This window comes from Macrobrachium rosenbergii, chromosome 26 (genome assembly GCF_040412425.1).
Source record: "Macrobrachium rosenbergii isolate ZJJX-2024 chromosome 26, ASM4041242v1, whole genome shotgun sequence".
Lineage (NCBI taxonomy): Eukaryota > Metazoa > Arthropoda > Malacostraca > Decapoda > Palaemonidae > Macrobrachium > Macrobrachium rosenbergii.
This window is the reverse complement of record NC_089766.1, coordinates 3,392,996-3,409,524: the sequence shown is the minus strand read 5'-3', so window position 1 is coordinate 3,409,524 and position 16,529 is coordinate 3,392,996. Positions and strand designations below refer to the sequence as shown.

The 16,529-nt window shown below is 35.9% G+C and overlaps 1 protein-coding gene and 1 long non-coding RNA gene across 2 annotated transcripts; one reads left to right on the top strand and one right to left on the bottom strand.

The window, feature by feature from the left end:
* Positions 1 to 1,044: 1,044 nt before the first annotated feature.
* Positions 1,045 to 13,214, bottom strand: LOC136852922 (uncharacterized). Its single transcript, XM_067127894.1, has 8 exons — positions 13,012 to 13,214; positions 12,567 to 12,725; positions 11,351 to 11,488; positions 9,636 to 9,744; positions 9,389 to 9,462; positions 8,465 to 8,555; positions 7,938 to 8,084; positions 1,045 to 7,043 (listed from the first exon to the last, which is right to left on the bottom strand). Exons 1-8 carry the CDS (start codon positions 13,064 to 13,066, stop codon positions 6,332 to 6,334), a joined length of 1,485 nt encoding a protein of 494 aa, XP_066983995.1. The 5' UTR covers positions 13,067 to 13,214; the 3' UTR covers positions 1,045 to 6,331.
* Positions 13,215 to 13,727: 513 nt separating this feature from the next.
* LOC136852921 (uncharacterized) lies at positions 13,728 to 16,152 on the top strand. The gene is made up of 3 exons (XR_010857270.1): positions 13,728 to 13,859; positions 14,174 to 14,295; positions 15,196 to 16,152. It is a non-coding gene; the product is annotated as an uncharacterized lncRNA (long non-coding RNA).
* Positions 16,153 to 16,529: the final 377 nt, after the last annotated feature.

Genomic DNA, 16,529 nt, shown 5'->3' with positions numbered 1-16,529 from the left:
CTTAATTAAATCCACCTGTCACCTTTCTGTCACCTGTTCATACACCTCTAAGGTGTACTTGAATACGTCTTATATATATATATATATATATATATATATATATATATATATATATATATATATATATATATATATATATATATATATATATATATATATATATATATATATATATATATATATATATATGAGAAACCTTGTCCATTTATGCAAGTTGTCAAATGGAATATTTCTAGTTATTTTAAGATATTTTCAAAAAATTATCGTGGTGTTTAATTTTCATTTTCTATAAGCATTCCTTTACCAGTCTTGCCTTTGTTTTCTGTTCCTCGTGTTTTCAATGTTTTTGTTTTTCTGATAATTTCCTATTTTAGATTCTTTGTCTGCTTAACCTCACTTCCACCTATATAACTTAAAAAAAAAAAACTCCCATTGCTTTAGTTGTTAACTTTGCGGTTCTGTGCCAGCATTGTCCTTTGCCCCTTGGGCACCCTGCTTTGGTTTTCTGTAAAAGAAAACAATTGTGTTGGCTTTGTCTGTCCGTACGCGCTTTTTCTGTCTGTCCTCAGATCTTAAAAACTACCAAGGGTAGAGGGCCGCAAATTGGCATGTTGATCATCCACCCTCCAATCATCAAACATACCAAATTGCAGCCCTCTGGCCTCAATAGTTTTTATTTCATTTAAGGTTCAAGTTAGCCATAATCGTGTATCTGGTAACGATATAGGGCATGCCACCCCAAAGGCCATGGTTAAAGATTCATGGGTCACTGCTCATACAGCATTAGGCGAGACCACTGATAGATCTATTTTCGACTAGGCCTATATGCTGCACAGAAAACTTGATTGTGCTGAAGAAACTTCGGTGCTTTATACTTGTTTTTTTCTTCTTAGTTGTCGTTGGTACAACATGAAGGTGGCCACATGCCAGTAGGATCTAACTCCTAAAATTAAAACAAATACACTGTACTGCTTGTTCACTCTAAACTCAGCAAACGCTGCAGATTCAAAATAAAAAATAAAGTAGGACAAAGTAAAGATACAATTTCTGATATATATGTTTTTAATGTAGGTAACAGAAAACTTCCAAAGTGTAACATGAATAAAAATAATACTGATCTATACTGTATTACACTAAATGAAACATATTGCACTAAAATTTACCATAATGCATTACCTGAAAAAAAGACCAACCTTTCAATTATCTGAGGGCTACGTTGCGCACAGGATGGAAACAGCAAAGCAAAAAATTAGAAAAAAATAATATAAAACTAAACTACCTTTTGTAGAGGGCAAAAATGTGAAATCATAGAGGCAGTCATCTTAAAGTGTGCTGCAATCAAGGAGGTACTTACAACCATCGGTATATTCGCAAACCTTTGCTTCAGAAAGGTTAGTTATCTATTTTACAACAAGTCTTCGTGACTGTAACACACACACAGCATGAGAAAGAAATACTATCCCAGTGACTGACAAAGCACGACAGCTCTACGGGTACAATATTTTCTTGTCAACAATGCTGCAACAGTCGCTCAGGCCATTAAAAATGGCGTTATGACCAGAAGTGCTTCGTACAAAAATAAAATTAAGATCAAGCTTATGATCTGTGCATTAATATAAAAATCTAAAAAACCTAGTGGAAAAATACTGGCTTATGCATCTACAGTATTGGATTTAAAAACTTTTTTGTTTTTGTTACAGATTACAACATTCAAAATTAATGCTACCCTGAGTAACTACAAATGATTTGCACCATACGATTTAGCTTGTACCACACTTACGCAATATTCAAATACTGAAGGCATTATGAAATAGAGACTAGTTACACTGGAATCTTGTTATTTAATGACTCCAGTGCTAGCATGCTAATAGGGAAAGTTGAAAATGATTTAGAACTACCATATACTGTACGCTTATTTAAGGCAGAATGCTTGTACTGTACATGTACTGTACTGTACAGTGCCGAGTCCCTTGTTATGTGTGAATTCAATGTCCAAAAATAAATTTATGCAAGAAAAAAGAATACTAAATAGTGACTTCTAAATATTCAGGAATTCAGGCGTCAAGTAATACAGTATTTTATTTTTGTTACTTATACTTTTTTTAGGCTAAACAAGAAATGGTATCATTATAGCTGTACTAAAAAGAATACTGTATTAGTTTATAAAGCTTTTGTTACCTTACACAAAAGGGGCCTGGAACCAAATCCTAGCAAATATGGGGAACAACTGCACCCTAATTATTCTAATAAAACTGCTTTGTTGTGAAGATGTTCTAATGGCTGGACAAGAAACAAAATACTATGCAAGATTCACTTAGACGAAGGCAGTTACATGCTCATAATATCTACTGCTGGCTTTTGTCTTTATACAAAAGCAGAAGTCTGAGATTCAAAATGGCAATACAGCAGAGCTTGGAGAAATATTTAAAAGTGAAAGACCAGGATTACATTAGAAACATTCAACTACGCTCTACCATTTACACCTACAGTAATTTGTATTTTAGATCTTAATGTACAGTCTAGTAGCTACAAAAACCACATGAAATAAATTTATCTGAGGTAGCTACAACACTTAGATTCGATGGAAACTTTCTAAAATATACTATGGTGAAACTTTCTTACACCTGAATTCTACAACTTTAAATGAGTGGTAAAAGTTTGCATCAAAGCTTATAGAGAAATGTCATACTGATAAAATATATAGTGTATAATAATGCACAAATACGAAAATAATTATCCTAGCATGCAAATGCATTTAGTAATGACATGAAGGCACAAAAACAGTAACTTGTACAGTAACTATAAGCACTTGGATCAGCAAGCTTATAAACATCTTATATGTGGCCATGAACTTCTAATGACTTTACAAAATGCAATAATTTGAAAGTGTAAAAGCACATTATCTACTTCCTAATTACTTAAAAAAGTAATAATTTACCATGACCAGATTTCAATAGTAGCGATATAAAATGCCTATAAAATGCACGCAAAACAGGCAAGAGATTCCTAAGACATCAACTGCTGGCAGCTTCAATTTGTGTGTGCATGTATAAGACAAATGATAGCCTGAAGTACTTTCATGGTTCTTTCATGAAGGAAGAATTTATCAAAAGTGCAAAATCAACCTGTTCAGTATTTCCCCGAGCACTCTTCAAAAGTATCATGATAAAATACATGGTGTTTTTTATTTGCTTTCCTTATTTTGTAAGGGAACAATGTAAGAATGGAATTGGAAACTGTGATTCCAGAAAAATACTTATAGTGGCAGAGTTACATATGGAACAACATTTGGAAGAGGTTTTGCTGGACCTTGCGGAGTATAAACTGTAGCTTCATGAAGAAAAGTATGAAAAAACACTAGAATCTAACAACTTTGCTTTCAACACTACCACCCAGAATTTGTAAATTCTGGATCTTATAAGAAAATGATTTCCATAAAAAATGTTCCTAAAAGGTGTCATAACAGGGAAAACTGAAATCCTATTCTCTCTTACTGATGAATGAAGCATCATTGAATTCATATGACATACGATAACATGGAACTCAACCATGCTTATGAATATCATGTGTCCTGAGGAAGCATTGAGTATTATGTACAAAATAGTTGACACATTAAATAACTGTCATTATAAGACAGTCTAAGCAGAATACTGAGTCAAATTCTAGATTTTTGTTCAACTGTTCCCATGGGTTAATTTTTAAACAAAAACTGAAGTAAGATAGTTAGGAACTGAAGGGATACAGAAAAGACCCTCAGTACTTCTTACACCGAACTTCGCAAGGCACATTATTCTGTACCCTTTAACAATAACATTAAGCCTTCATAAACGAAATACAACCTATACATATGAAGCATCACTTCTTTTCCTTCAAGACCAATGTAGCACAAGATTTTCAGTCTGGAATTTTCAATATTTGTCAATTGAAATGTTCGCTGAGATAACTCAAAACCATGGATAATAATCTATGACCCTTCACTACATTTCATTTTAATACCTCACAAAGCTGACTGATTATCAGCACCTTGAGATTCCAGATGGGTCCAAAACTTGTGTTTCGTAAAACACACTAATTTCTCTTACCACTTACGAGCTTATACATTCTGACAAAGATTCTGAAGACCAAAGACCTCTAACTATCATGGTTTCACAATTAGAGGAACACGGGTTAAACCTCTGCCTTTTAACTGACCTGTGGCATTGAAATGATCACCAACCACTCAACATACCTACCTAGCAGGATTCATAAAAATCAGAAGGGGGAAAAAAACTTTTGTCTTTAATTTTACCCGTGATTTTGACCACCCCTTTGAGAGCTAAACTTTCTTTGTGACTCAAAATCAAAGGAAAACAAGTCTGTCTTTAAGTTTACCCATAATTTTGATCCATGCTGTGAGAGCAAAGTTCTCTTGAAAACTTAACACTAAGTTAAAGTTGTCATGCTATAAACATTTGGGAAATGATTAACATACAGTACTTAAAAGGTACCCTAGCAAGATTCATAAAAATCTGATAAAATTAAGAGACAAAATAACAATTATAATTAAAATAAAATTTTTAAATTCTGAAGACAAGAAACAATTAGTCTCTAAGATCCAGATAAAATTAACCTAAAATTTTGGCCTTGAAACTGGCCAGTAAACATGAACAATAGGTAAACGTAAAAAATATTTATTAAAAATAGTCAACAACGCCATGGCAGTACTTTACCTACCTTTTCCAACAAATTACCCCCAAAAGCCGAATATAATACAGTAATAATAATAATTTTCAATATAATACAAAGACATCCATATATAATTATTATAACTACACTACTTGCAAATTATTCATTACACAGAGAAATTGAACATTACTTTGCAATACTGTACAAACAGCACCTCAAATATGGACTAGAGAAGACTTCATAAAAGCAGTGTATTGTATGAACTGAACTGAATATAGAATTTAGGCCAAAGGCCAAGCACCGGGACCTATGAAGTGATTCAGCACTGAAACGGAAATTGACAGTAAAAGGATTGAAAGGTGTAACAGGAAGCAAACCTCGCAGTTGCATTATGAATCAATTGTGAGGAGAGGGTGGAAAGTAAGATGGAAGAAAGGGAATATGAAAGGAGGTCCAGTAAAAGGAACAAAAGGGGTTGCAGCTAGGGGCCAAAGGCACCCTGCAAAGGATCTTAAGTAAAGCCTACAGTGCATGAGGTGCCTTGGCGACACTACCTCCTACGGGGCACAGCGTGCTATACGCAATATCTCATATAATTTCTCTACCATTATGTTAAACTGAAGGAAATTACCATGCAGACAATACATCTCTGAAGGTTTCTGCACACAAATCTCCTATAATATTCACTGTAAATCATGCACCTAACACAAGTTTCCTTACAGCATCCTTAAATGCTACTGAACAGTTCCCTTACAATATTCAGAACTTTATCCTAAATTCTTTAAAGTGCTGTAAATCTCAAATATATCTTGATATCCCTACACTGTTCACTTATGCCCTTCATTGGATATTTCTGCAAATCTCTGGTACCAATAGTTTGGGCAGAACAAATCCCTGAAGATAATTTCTTTAAAACAAATGATTCTAAGATGACTTCTTTGTGTATTATACAGTTGTGATAATTTACTTATTACAGTGTATATACGTGATAATTTAATCATTTCATCTTTGATCAAGTATTTAAAGCACCTGGATTCTCTGCTACCCTAACTTTTCTTTATATCTCGGTGAATAAGACTGCATTTCTGTTTAACACTGCAAATCAGACGTACTCTTTAGCTCACCATAAAAATTTCTAATGTTTTATGAAAAGTAATGTATGTCTTTGCAACATTATTACAATTTTGAGTGATCCCAAGTTCCCTGATATATCAGTCAAAGGACTGTCCACATTGCAAGTTTTGTCAAATAAGCTAATTCACACTTCCTTGCAACTGCATACTCCTTTTCATAAGTGTCAAAAAGAGTACTACATACAGAAATATATAAATGAAACAAAGTATTCATGGTTAATACACACAGACAGTTATTAGTTCACAGTGTAGCATATAAACACCTTTATAGAAAGTTACTTTCAACAGGATATACAAAACTCATCAATACAGCCCTTGTTAGAGTAATATATCAACCCTACTCATAACATTATGGTCTCATTTGTAGCCATTATACCATTTAATACTGTAATACATCATTTTCATCTTATTTAAAATAATTTCATTCAACTGATTAGGGAAACATTCCCAGGTTCGAACACTCAAAACAAATTGATATAACTTACCATTACAAATGAAGAAACTTCATGGATACACAAACCACACTGATTCCTTTACTCTTTCTTTGACATATCTGCCGAAGTGCCATAAGGATTCACAGGATAAGAAGGAACAGAGGAGCCATAAGAATCTGCGGGATAAGGAGGAGCAGACGTGCCATAAGGATTCCAAGGAGAAGAGGGAGCACCTGGGCTAGCAGAGGATGAGTAAGGAACAGAGGGGCTGACTGGATAAGGTAAGTTTCCTGGGTTGGCAGGGTAAGGTAGAGAAGTGGCAGCACCATCGCTTGGAACTGGGTTGAGAGAATAGGATGGAAGAATGTCTGTGTCATATGGGGTCTCTGAATAACTAGGAGGTGCTGAAGGAGCTATAGGAGGATTGATGTCGTACAATGATGCCTGTGGAGGCGGGGGAGGGCCACCGAATGTATCCATTCCTGGTGGCTTGTAGGGCAGAGTGTCATTTGATGGAACAGAAAGTCCTACATGGGGTGCAGTGCTTGAAAAAGTGTTTGGAGTGACAGGGCGGGGTTCAGCACTTGAAAAAGCGTTTGGAGTCACAGGGCGGGGTTCAGTGCTTGGAAAAGTGCTTGGGGTCACAGGCCGGGGTTCAGTGTTTGACAAAGTGCTTGGAGTGACAGGGCGGTGTTCAGGGCTTGACACAGCCCTCGAAGTCACGGGGCTAAGAGCATATGAGTCGGTGTTTTCTTGATTGTTGCTAACCCTTTCAAAGTTTGTAAAGGAAGCTGCTTTCTTCTTAGCATGCCTGTGGAAAGTTTAGCAAGTCATATAACAGAAAATGACTAAATGTAAAGTAAAACGTAGAAAGCACTGCACCTAGGGGATCAAAGGGGTCCTGCAATAAACAATATTGGCAATGGTTTGAAAAGTTTGACAGTGGTATGCTTGCAACAAGCAAACTCACTATTCTTATTTCTCTTACATACTTCTGGCTTTATGTACACTTATTTTCATACCTGTGATCACTGTGCACTTGTTTAACTAAAGTCCTGAGCTCAAAAACCAGTCTCACAACACTGGTTCAAAGGGCCTTTTTTTTTTTTTTTGTAAAATCTATACCATTGAGTATTTTGGAGATGACTTGAGTACTGTATTCCCCAAAATTTTGGGAATGGTGTTCATTGAAAAGGAGGATGATTGGGGCAGGATTTCTTTAACAGGTTTATTCTTCTAGCCAGTGGTATCTGACCTTGAATGATGCCCGAACAAACAATGATGCAATAAAAATATAAATAAAAAATAACAACTTATTATTAAAGCATTTGAGAGAGAGAGAGAGAGAAGAGAGAGAGAGAGAGAGAGAGAGAGTAGTAGTACATAACTATACTATATCCTTTTATTAGGCCAGTATGTATTATGGAAGTTATCTACGATACTTTTTAATGATGAACAGTGCTGTATTATGGAGCCCATGACACTAATTCTCGCATATTTATATTAAGATTTTAACTGACTTTTTGCCTCACTTCCAAAGACAACAAACACCCTTCAAATATCAGGAACTTTACCATTCTGAGCTTACTTGACATCTCAAGTGGGAGGAATGTACAAGAAACTTTGGACCTATGTAGCAAGAAGAATGAGAGAAAAACTTCCTACAAAATGCACAACTCATACTTACATAAAAACTAGAACTTACTTCTTTATAGTCTTGTTAACCATGGCGACCCAAAATGCCATTATGATGATTCCTAAAATAATGCCCACAGTTATAGGACCTACTAATGACGGCCGCTCAATCGCTCCACAGTCGCAAATCTCTTCCTCCTTTTTGTAAGTGCAGGGCCTGAAAACATAAGTGCATATTACTGTACATGCATACACTGCAGTCCCTAAATTGCAGTTATCATTCCCTTACATTACCTATTATCTTAATGGCTACAGATTTTTACCCATTAGCAATATGTAACCAATGCAGTACAAAACAAACCCTATACCCTGTACTTCTGAAGTTATGAATGAAAAATTGTTACCCATTCCTAATACAAGAGAAAAACATAATTACAAGACTACGAATCTTTTACACAACTGACAAAGTAAATTGTCAAAATTCTCACAGGTTCTGAAGAAAGCAGACAAAAAAAAAAAACCTCTATTGCAAAGTTCTGAGTTTAGGAAGAATACCCACAAAGGCCAACGACTACTGTAAATTATAATCACACTTACCAAGGACACTGGCATTTGTGACTACGACACACCAACCCCGTGATGCAGTAAGAATCGTCTCGGCAATACTCCTCTGGCCTCCCTTGATACACTGAGGGAAAAACAAAAGACACACTAAAATGCCACATACCAGAAATTTTCTTTATGCTGAGGGGTAAGGCAGAGAGGAGCACTGGTCCAAGCTACTTCCTACAGCTAACTAAAGGCACCCTCAATGGCACACTGTAGACAGTACTAAAGGCTCTTAGCAGCACTACTTTCTACATTTTACTTTTCATTCACTCCCTTTGGCCTCTTTTGACCTGGCTGTCCAACTTCATTATCCCGGACATATTCTTTCAATAAACTCGGTACATCTAGAAATGTAACTCAAAAGTTGCACCAAACTTCTTTAAAGAAATAAAATAATAATAATAATAATAATAATAATAATAATGTAATGGGGGTTTGTGGTGGTTAACATCTTGGTCAAGAAACTTTAAAGATTTACTAAAGCATGAAAATGATAACTCAAGCATTTATGAGACTTAAGGTAATTGCTATGGTGAAAATTTAATTTCCATTTGAACATTACGTAGGTAAGTGATGCTGTAAAGTTAAAAGGGCTATTACCTACATGTTGGTTGTATATGAGGTAACTGTAGTTGCTGTACATGGAAGACCAGAACAAATGAATAAAAAGTAAAAGGAAAGAAGTGCTGTGTCTGGGGACCAAAGGGCCACCACAAATAGCCATTACTGCCTTTGATTTAGTCATATGAGAGTCTAGAAATCTGATTCAGTGGTCTGGTTAAATTACCTTATCTCTAAAAATTAAAACCTTACTCACCACTGACCCCTATAACACATCCCAACCATAAAATGTCAGCAAAAGGGGCACTGATATACCAGAATAAAACAGAGTACTGTACTGTACGCACTCACCAGTTAAATTTTGAGATTGTAGATAATTGGCCAAGGGTTCGCATTTCCCACTTGTAGTGTTAGGGTGATAATTCCTGAAATCACCAGAAGAATGTATACAGTACCATAATTAGAAAAATTTTTAACTCTTTGCTACCATAATTTTTGGATTAAACAGATGACACACACATGCACAATGAATAATGAAGTCTCTTCCTTTTAATCCTATGTAACATCTCATAGAGGTGGAAAAAAAATGTATACTTACTCAAAACATATACACCTTCCATCTGAGCACACTGAGTGTTCAGTGATGTTGCAGGTAAAGGCTTCCTCTCCCTTTACGTAGCACTTCTCCAGAACATTCACAAAGGAGGCTGTAAACAACAAACAAATAACATCATCAACCACAGAAATAATCCACTCTTCGAGTAAATAAGCTCTGAGTAAACATAACCTCCTCCAAAGTGACAGCAAATGATTCAAGTAACTACAATTCTGTTACATCCATCATAATGTGTCAAGCTGTTCTAAACATTTAACTTTCAGTGTACAGTATACTATATATCAATTTTATTTCAAAAAAATTTGATTTTTTCAACACAAACCCACTATTCATGAGCAGCCAACTTTTGAGGTATTTGAATCTCCCATACACAACAGTCTTTCATCTAACAGACAGAAGATAAGTAGCAGTATGATAAGACTTCCTGGCCCTCCTCCTATTGCCTAAGTATTGATTGGAAAAGGAGGGTGAAGCGATGAAGGAAGAAGATGACCTTGATAACAAAGAGGAAAAAGCTGGAAGAACTTCTCTGATCCCTTTACCCCGATCCTTCTATGTCTCTCAACCAACACTCCCTTACCAATACCAACTGAGGACATAGTCAATGCAGGGTTGTGTACAGGAATCGGAGCTGCTGCAACAGCAAGAACAATAACATAGCTGGAAGGTCACTTTCCAAAGGAGGGACCTCAGGAGAAGAAACAACAGAACATGTGGCAGCAACTACATGCTCCAGCAAGGCAGCAAACAGACCCAAGAATGGAAGCTGACAGAATCCCTAAAGCTTTTGGTGTCACAGGAGCAGGTGAGGGGCTGGTAACCATATAGGGGGATACAAGCCTATGACCTATCCTGTCATGAGATATGCAGAGCGAGCAGCTTATCATCTACCGTACAGTAGTTCCAATCCTCCCATAGACAAGGCAGCCTAGAAAGAATGGTGAGAAACGGTGTCAGCAGAAGAAATAGTATTTCCACCATGAACAGGTCTAGGAAGAGACATCAGGGTGACAGAAGGTGTATTACCTCCTGACAACAAGGATAGGATCCTCTGGGCATTCTTTCTCTTGATTCCATAATTCTTCTACTGAAAAAGACCAGTCAGTGTAATCCTGGCAAGGTGGATTCTTTGTAGACACTTGGTCCCTGCAAAAGGAAAGAGTATGAACTCATATTTTTCTTATATATTTTTTTAAAATTCTCTTCCACAGTTTATTCTTTACTTCTCAGTTTCTTTTTATGTACTTGGCTGCTTTCCCAATAGGATCCGTTGGGCTTGTAGCACTCTGCTTTTCCAACTAGGGTGGGTGATTGGCTAGAGATAATAACTCTTAGGGGGCAGGTGAAGACCAGGTGGCAGAACACACAACAGTGATTTATTAGGATAAATAAACGATGCCCAATGAATGAAAATCACAACAAGTCGAAAAGATATCACACGTCATGGAATGAACGATGAAAATTGATAACATGAAAGTGAAACACCAAAAGAACAAGCTAAATCCTAGGAAAGCAACACAGTAGTAGTAACACCAGAGTTGCATGAATGCATAGCTTGTCAGAATTCACAGGTCTAGGCCTGACAGTCCAAGCTTCGGTGTCCAGATGCTGAGAGAGAGAGAGAGAGAGAGAGAGAGAGAGAGAGAGAGAGAGAGAGAGAGAGAGAGAGAGAGAGAGAGAGAGAGAGAGAGACTTACCCTTTTTGCATTTTCTTTTTATTGAAATGAATCCCTCCTTGCATTCGCACATAATACGATAAAGCCTTTTAATGCTACCACATTCTGCATTTTCGGGACATTCATCGTCACTGCAGTCACGTCTTATCCAGTCATAAACTGAAGAAGAAAAAATGTAAAACAGTTACAGATATGTTGCACAAAGAATTTATATTTTACAATGTTATACACAGTTATTCATCCTTCATTTTGGCAGTAGCCATGATAAATACTATAATGACAAAAACCTGACTGAAGAGTGAAGTTGCCGAACTTAACTGTAAATTTTATGATTTGGAATTACGATATTTTATTGCTGACTACGTGAGTTAATTCTTTTCAAAATACAGATCAAATATTAACATCTATTCACCAGTGAAAACCCAAGTGAGGCTTCTGTTACTCAGCTGAAAATATACAGAGCACACCGTCATCTTTAATAAAAAAATTAGGATCGGAACAGTGTCACCTAGCTCAATTCTCAGGAGCAAAACAGGTCCGCCCATTTTCTTTTGCTAAGAGGCACTTTGAAGCTCAGATGCACAGTGGCCTGGGTGGATGACTCTTCATTTTCACACTAAATCTAAGGAACAGGTCCGCACAGAGTTACTGTTTGTTGATGAAATTTCTTAACTGAGTAATATAGAAAAGGGGGTATATGATACAGTACAGGGGAGATAATGAGAAATTTACCATAATACTTAATATGAGAAGCCTGCCATCCATTGTTTATGTTTTTATATTAATCTCCAAAGGGCTTGTACTAAACATGGCCTCCTGAGGAGCTTCTCTGCATGAAAACAAAAAAGACAGAAAAACTCATAATTATTTCGGTAAAATTTTCAAGTTATCTCACCTGTATTGCATAATATACATAATTTTCTATAATGGCTGGTCAAAAAAGCTCATTCATAAACAATATCTCTGGTAAAATCGAAGACAACTACCACGGCCTGGTCCCCAACAGTCGCCGACCTAAATATTTACTGTCTTTCATGTGCTTGTTTATGTTTTTACATTTATCCCCAAGGGGTTGGTACTGAACACAACTCCAATTTTGCCCATAATCTGGTAATTACTGAACCAGAGGGGTGTGGCACTGGTCTTCAGTTTTACCATACCTTTTCACGGCTGCACCTGGGAATGGATCTTTGGTAAAACAGTGGTTTGGGCACGACAGACTTTAACTAGCACTCACCATCAAAAAGTCCTCCACAACTTGGTTGTAAGTTATGGCTATACCTAATTTCACCATCTTTTTTACACTGACAAAGGCCGTCTCTGCACTCCATCTTCTCGATCTCGTACTCATTTGAACATTGATATTGGTAGCTACACTTCTTGCCAAACTTCACATCTGAAAAATAAATATATACGCATGCAAATTAAATATATACATACGAAAAAGAAACACACGGACATTATAAGGCATCAGGGTGATCGAACCATTCAAACTCCAGTGTCTGGTATTAAATTCGGGCAATTGTTTCACAATAAATTACCAAAAGGGGTTTTTATACAAATTTTCTGATTTTGCTGAAAAATAAAAATAGAATACTGCAGTTAAAAGGAAAATAAAGAATACTGCATCAAAGCTACAGTAAAGTCGACTACTTTAGCAATAAGGGTCTCTCCTGACTCACCTGATTTAACGAGCCCAGTTAACAGGACTGCTGCAATAATGACACTTAATTTCATGTTGGCACCTTCTTCAGGACCCGTCCTCCAAATATATTCAGGCGGGGAGTATATCAAAACATATTATGTGGCCATAATATTAATATTTAACGAAAAGATGCCTTGAGGTGCTAGGGTCGACCAGCTCCTTGTTTACATAACAAGGACTGATGTGAAAAGTTAACAATAGATTGCTTTTTTTTTTCAAACTCAAGCAAAACTAGAGAGCCTCCTTCAATGGCTTCTGGAATGCAAATGCGTATCTACGCAACTTCCGAGTAATTTTAGGCTTATCCACAATTCCAAAGATAGGCAATTCTATAAAAATGTCTACAGTAATGGTCTATGTTGTAATTCAATTGAATTTTAGACAAACTTATATTGCTATCCATGACGCAATCGTAGTTGAACAAACAACAAAATTTAATAGTCCATTTTCTATAAAGTTTTGGTTGTTGATATGTAAATAAAAAGAACTGTTGCAAAATATTTATTAGTTGACTTATAAAGACGTGCTGGTGTCATACATTGCCGGTACCATAACAAAAAAATAAGATAAGAAAAATAAGAGCGTAGAGTAGAACTGTCACGCAACGAAAGATAATGAATGCACAGTCTTCCTTTGCTTATTATATTGCAAATCGGTGATGAAAACCACGAGGAAAGGCCAAACAGACAAGGTTTTAGATAGTGGGAAAGCGTCCTTAACACGATACCAGGTACAGTCATGGGATACGCCTTTGTCAAGGTCTGCAACCAAAGCAACTCTCGAAAACAACTAAAAAGGATAACGCTGGCCGACTATCGCAAACAGGTATAAAAAAAATAGCATATATTGCTTCCATTTTCCTCTCCTGTCGAAAAACACGACGAAATTTTAGTTTGGTTACCCAGGAGAGGAAGGAGAATTCTGGTAGTGCAGGCTATCAGGTATCAATGCGAGTAAAAAACAAATTATTATTGGCGTAAGTGTGCGTATAACTCAATCAATTTAATAGATATTTAACAAAGACAGTAGTTATTGGGAACACAAAATACACTTGTTTTCTTGCAATAGCATTTTCTTTATAATATACATTTATATAAAATATTAAAAGAAAGCTGGCAACTCTACTATCTTCTTCCCAGAGGTCAAAGTCAGCAGAACTGATGGCAGTCACTGGTGTACCTTCGTAGATTCTGGCGGTCGTCATTCTCATCCCGTGTCTATATATCTGCTCTTTCTTTTGCAAGTCTGTCTCCCTAATCAGGTAAGGTGATCAATTAGCTTTGATTTAAGTACCTGCATTTACATCCATAACAATGAAGTGTTTGGGAAAAATCATATTTGCTTTTCACTGGCCATAGTACAGTGTATCTCACGCAAATATAAGATTAATATTATAAAGGTTATTATTATTCATCAAATTATAAAGGTTGATTAGCCAAAAGGTTATGATTATGTTACAAATATATATATATATATATATATATATATATATATATATATATATATATATATATACATGATGAATATATATATAAATAAATTATATATATATATATATATATATATATATATATATATATATATATATATATATATATATATATATATATATATATATATATATATATATTATATAATATATATATATATATATATATATATATATATATATATATATATATATATATATATATATATATATATATATATATATATATATAAACATTCTTCTTCTGCAGTTAAGCTTCTGAAATACAAGAGGACGTTCGAAGGACATCAAGGTTGATCAAGTCATTCTTGTTTGTCTGGACCTTATTTTTTTTAATTAGTATTTTTCTTTGTTCTTTGTGTGTTTCGTGGGTGAGACTGTGATAAATTTTTATTTCAATGTTGCCATATTTAGTAGTCTACATTATAGAATGACACAAAATAATACCGAATAACATAAATATAGTTTGTATAACTTTGCAAAAAGTGCAGGTCTTTGCATACAGTCATCTTACCTGTTAAGGTAATAACAATAGCCTAAGGTCATGCTCGCCCCCTTTAAACTCTCTCTCTCTCTCGCTTGAGGACAGGTTTTGTTTCATCTAAAGCTTAGGTGTATTACATAAATCCTCAGAGGAGTGAAATTAAATTGATGATTTTGTTCTCTTCACAGCGCCACATCGACGAAGATGGATAACCTGAAGAAATGTTGTCTTATTCTGCTCGTCCTGGGTTTACTAAAAGCGGAAGTGTTGGGGAGAACCATAACGAACCCCAAACTTCGCGTTAGGCGCCATCAGCTAGACCAGTTAGTTCCATCAACGAAGGTGACGCTTGACATAGACCTAGATGCCCCAGACCAAGGTGAAACAGACCTATCTCCATCGGCCAGCGATCGAAACACAATCAGCTTCGCGCCCCAACCTGCAGCCTTTAATATAGAGACAGCAGACTGTGTTGGATTGTGCCACAGCAGATCAGGCGGTGGGCTGTGCGAATTAGATGCCGAATGCTGTGCTAGCACCTTCCAAGGTGCTGAATACTTGAAGTGTGTTGTGGGTTGATGCTGTTCATGCTTGATGTGAGTCTAGAGTCTCCAGATCAAGGATCTTGGTCAGTTTGGTCTAGACGAGGTAGCAGATCCAGGTGGTGTTGGGTACTGAAAGTTAATGTTCTTTGAATAATGTTTTTCTTGTTTCTCATGTTTTCAACAAATTAGCTGTAACTAATACGTCTTGATTGATACCATTCATATATATAATCATAAACATGTAATTTCCTGCTTGTTTCATAAAAAAATGTACTGATTTTAAGGTTGAAGCTTTGAAAATGCATGATTTATTTATTTATGTGGACTGAATAACTGTTATTTTTGTATTCTCTCTCTCTCTCTCTCTCTCTCTCTCTCTCTCTCTCTCTCTCTCTCTCTCTCTCTCTCTCTCTCTCTCTCTCTCTCATACGAGAGGGATATACGTTGTGAACCAACTTCTTTTCCTATGAAGAAAATAACTGTTTTTAATACTTCATTTTCACAGCGCTTGGAGTAAGCAAGCTATAAGATTGTGTGATGGTACAAGGCCATTTGTCTTAAAACAAAGAGAACAAATAAAAAACCAAAAACAAAGATAATGAGAAACTGTTTTAACTACCTTGAGAGAATTAGGAGAACGGAATTTGCCAAAGAAACAATTCGAACTTCGGTATCAAAAGACAAGTCAAGTGAGATTAAGGTGGTTTAATCAGGAACAAAGAATGGAAGATAATAGTTCCGTGTGAAAGGGTTTGTAATCTAAAAGTAGTGTTTCTGGGGGAAACGAGATAATCGCTCGGTATTATAGCTAGTAATGGTACGTGAGTGTATGTATGTGAAGAAACAACATGTAAGGTGTAAATGAATGCTACAGTAGGCCTATATGTAAGGCAGTTCAACATGTAGCTAATGGAAAAGCCGTGAAGCTAAATGAAGTTTTAATCCTCTTTGCTGAAGCCAAGCCACATCTTAATGGG

Bases quoted from the DNA above. Each gene is read 5' to 3' on its own strand.
- LOC136852922 (XM_067127894.1), bottom strand. From the start codon at position 13,066: ATGAAATTAAGTGTCATTATTGCAGCAGTCCTGTTAACTGGGCTCGTT. The intron at 12,726-13,011 runs GTGAGTCAGGAG...TTTATTTTTCAG, and splicing joins AACTGGGCTCGTTAAATCAG to ATGTGAAGTTTGGCAAGAAG. The intron at 11,489-12,566 runs GTGAGTGCTAGT...TTTCTTCTTCAG, and splicing joins TTGTGGAGGACTTTTTGATG to TTTATGACTGGATAAGACGT.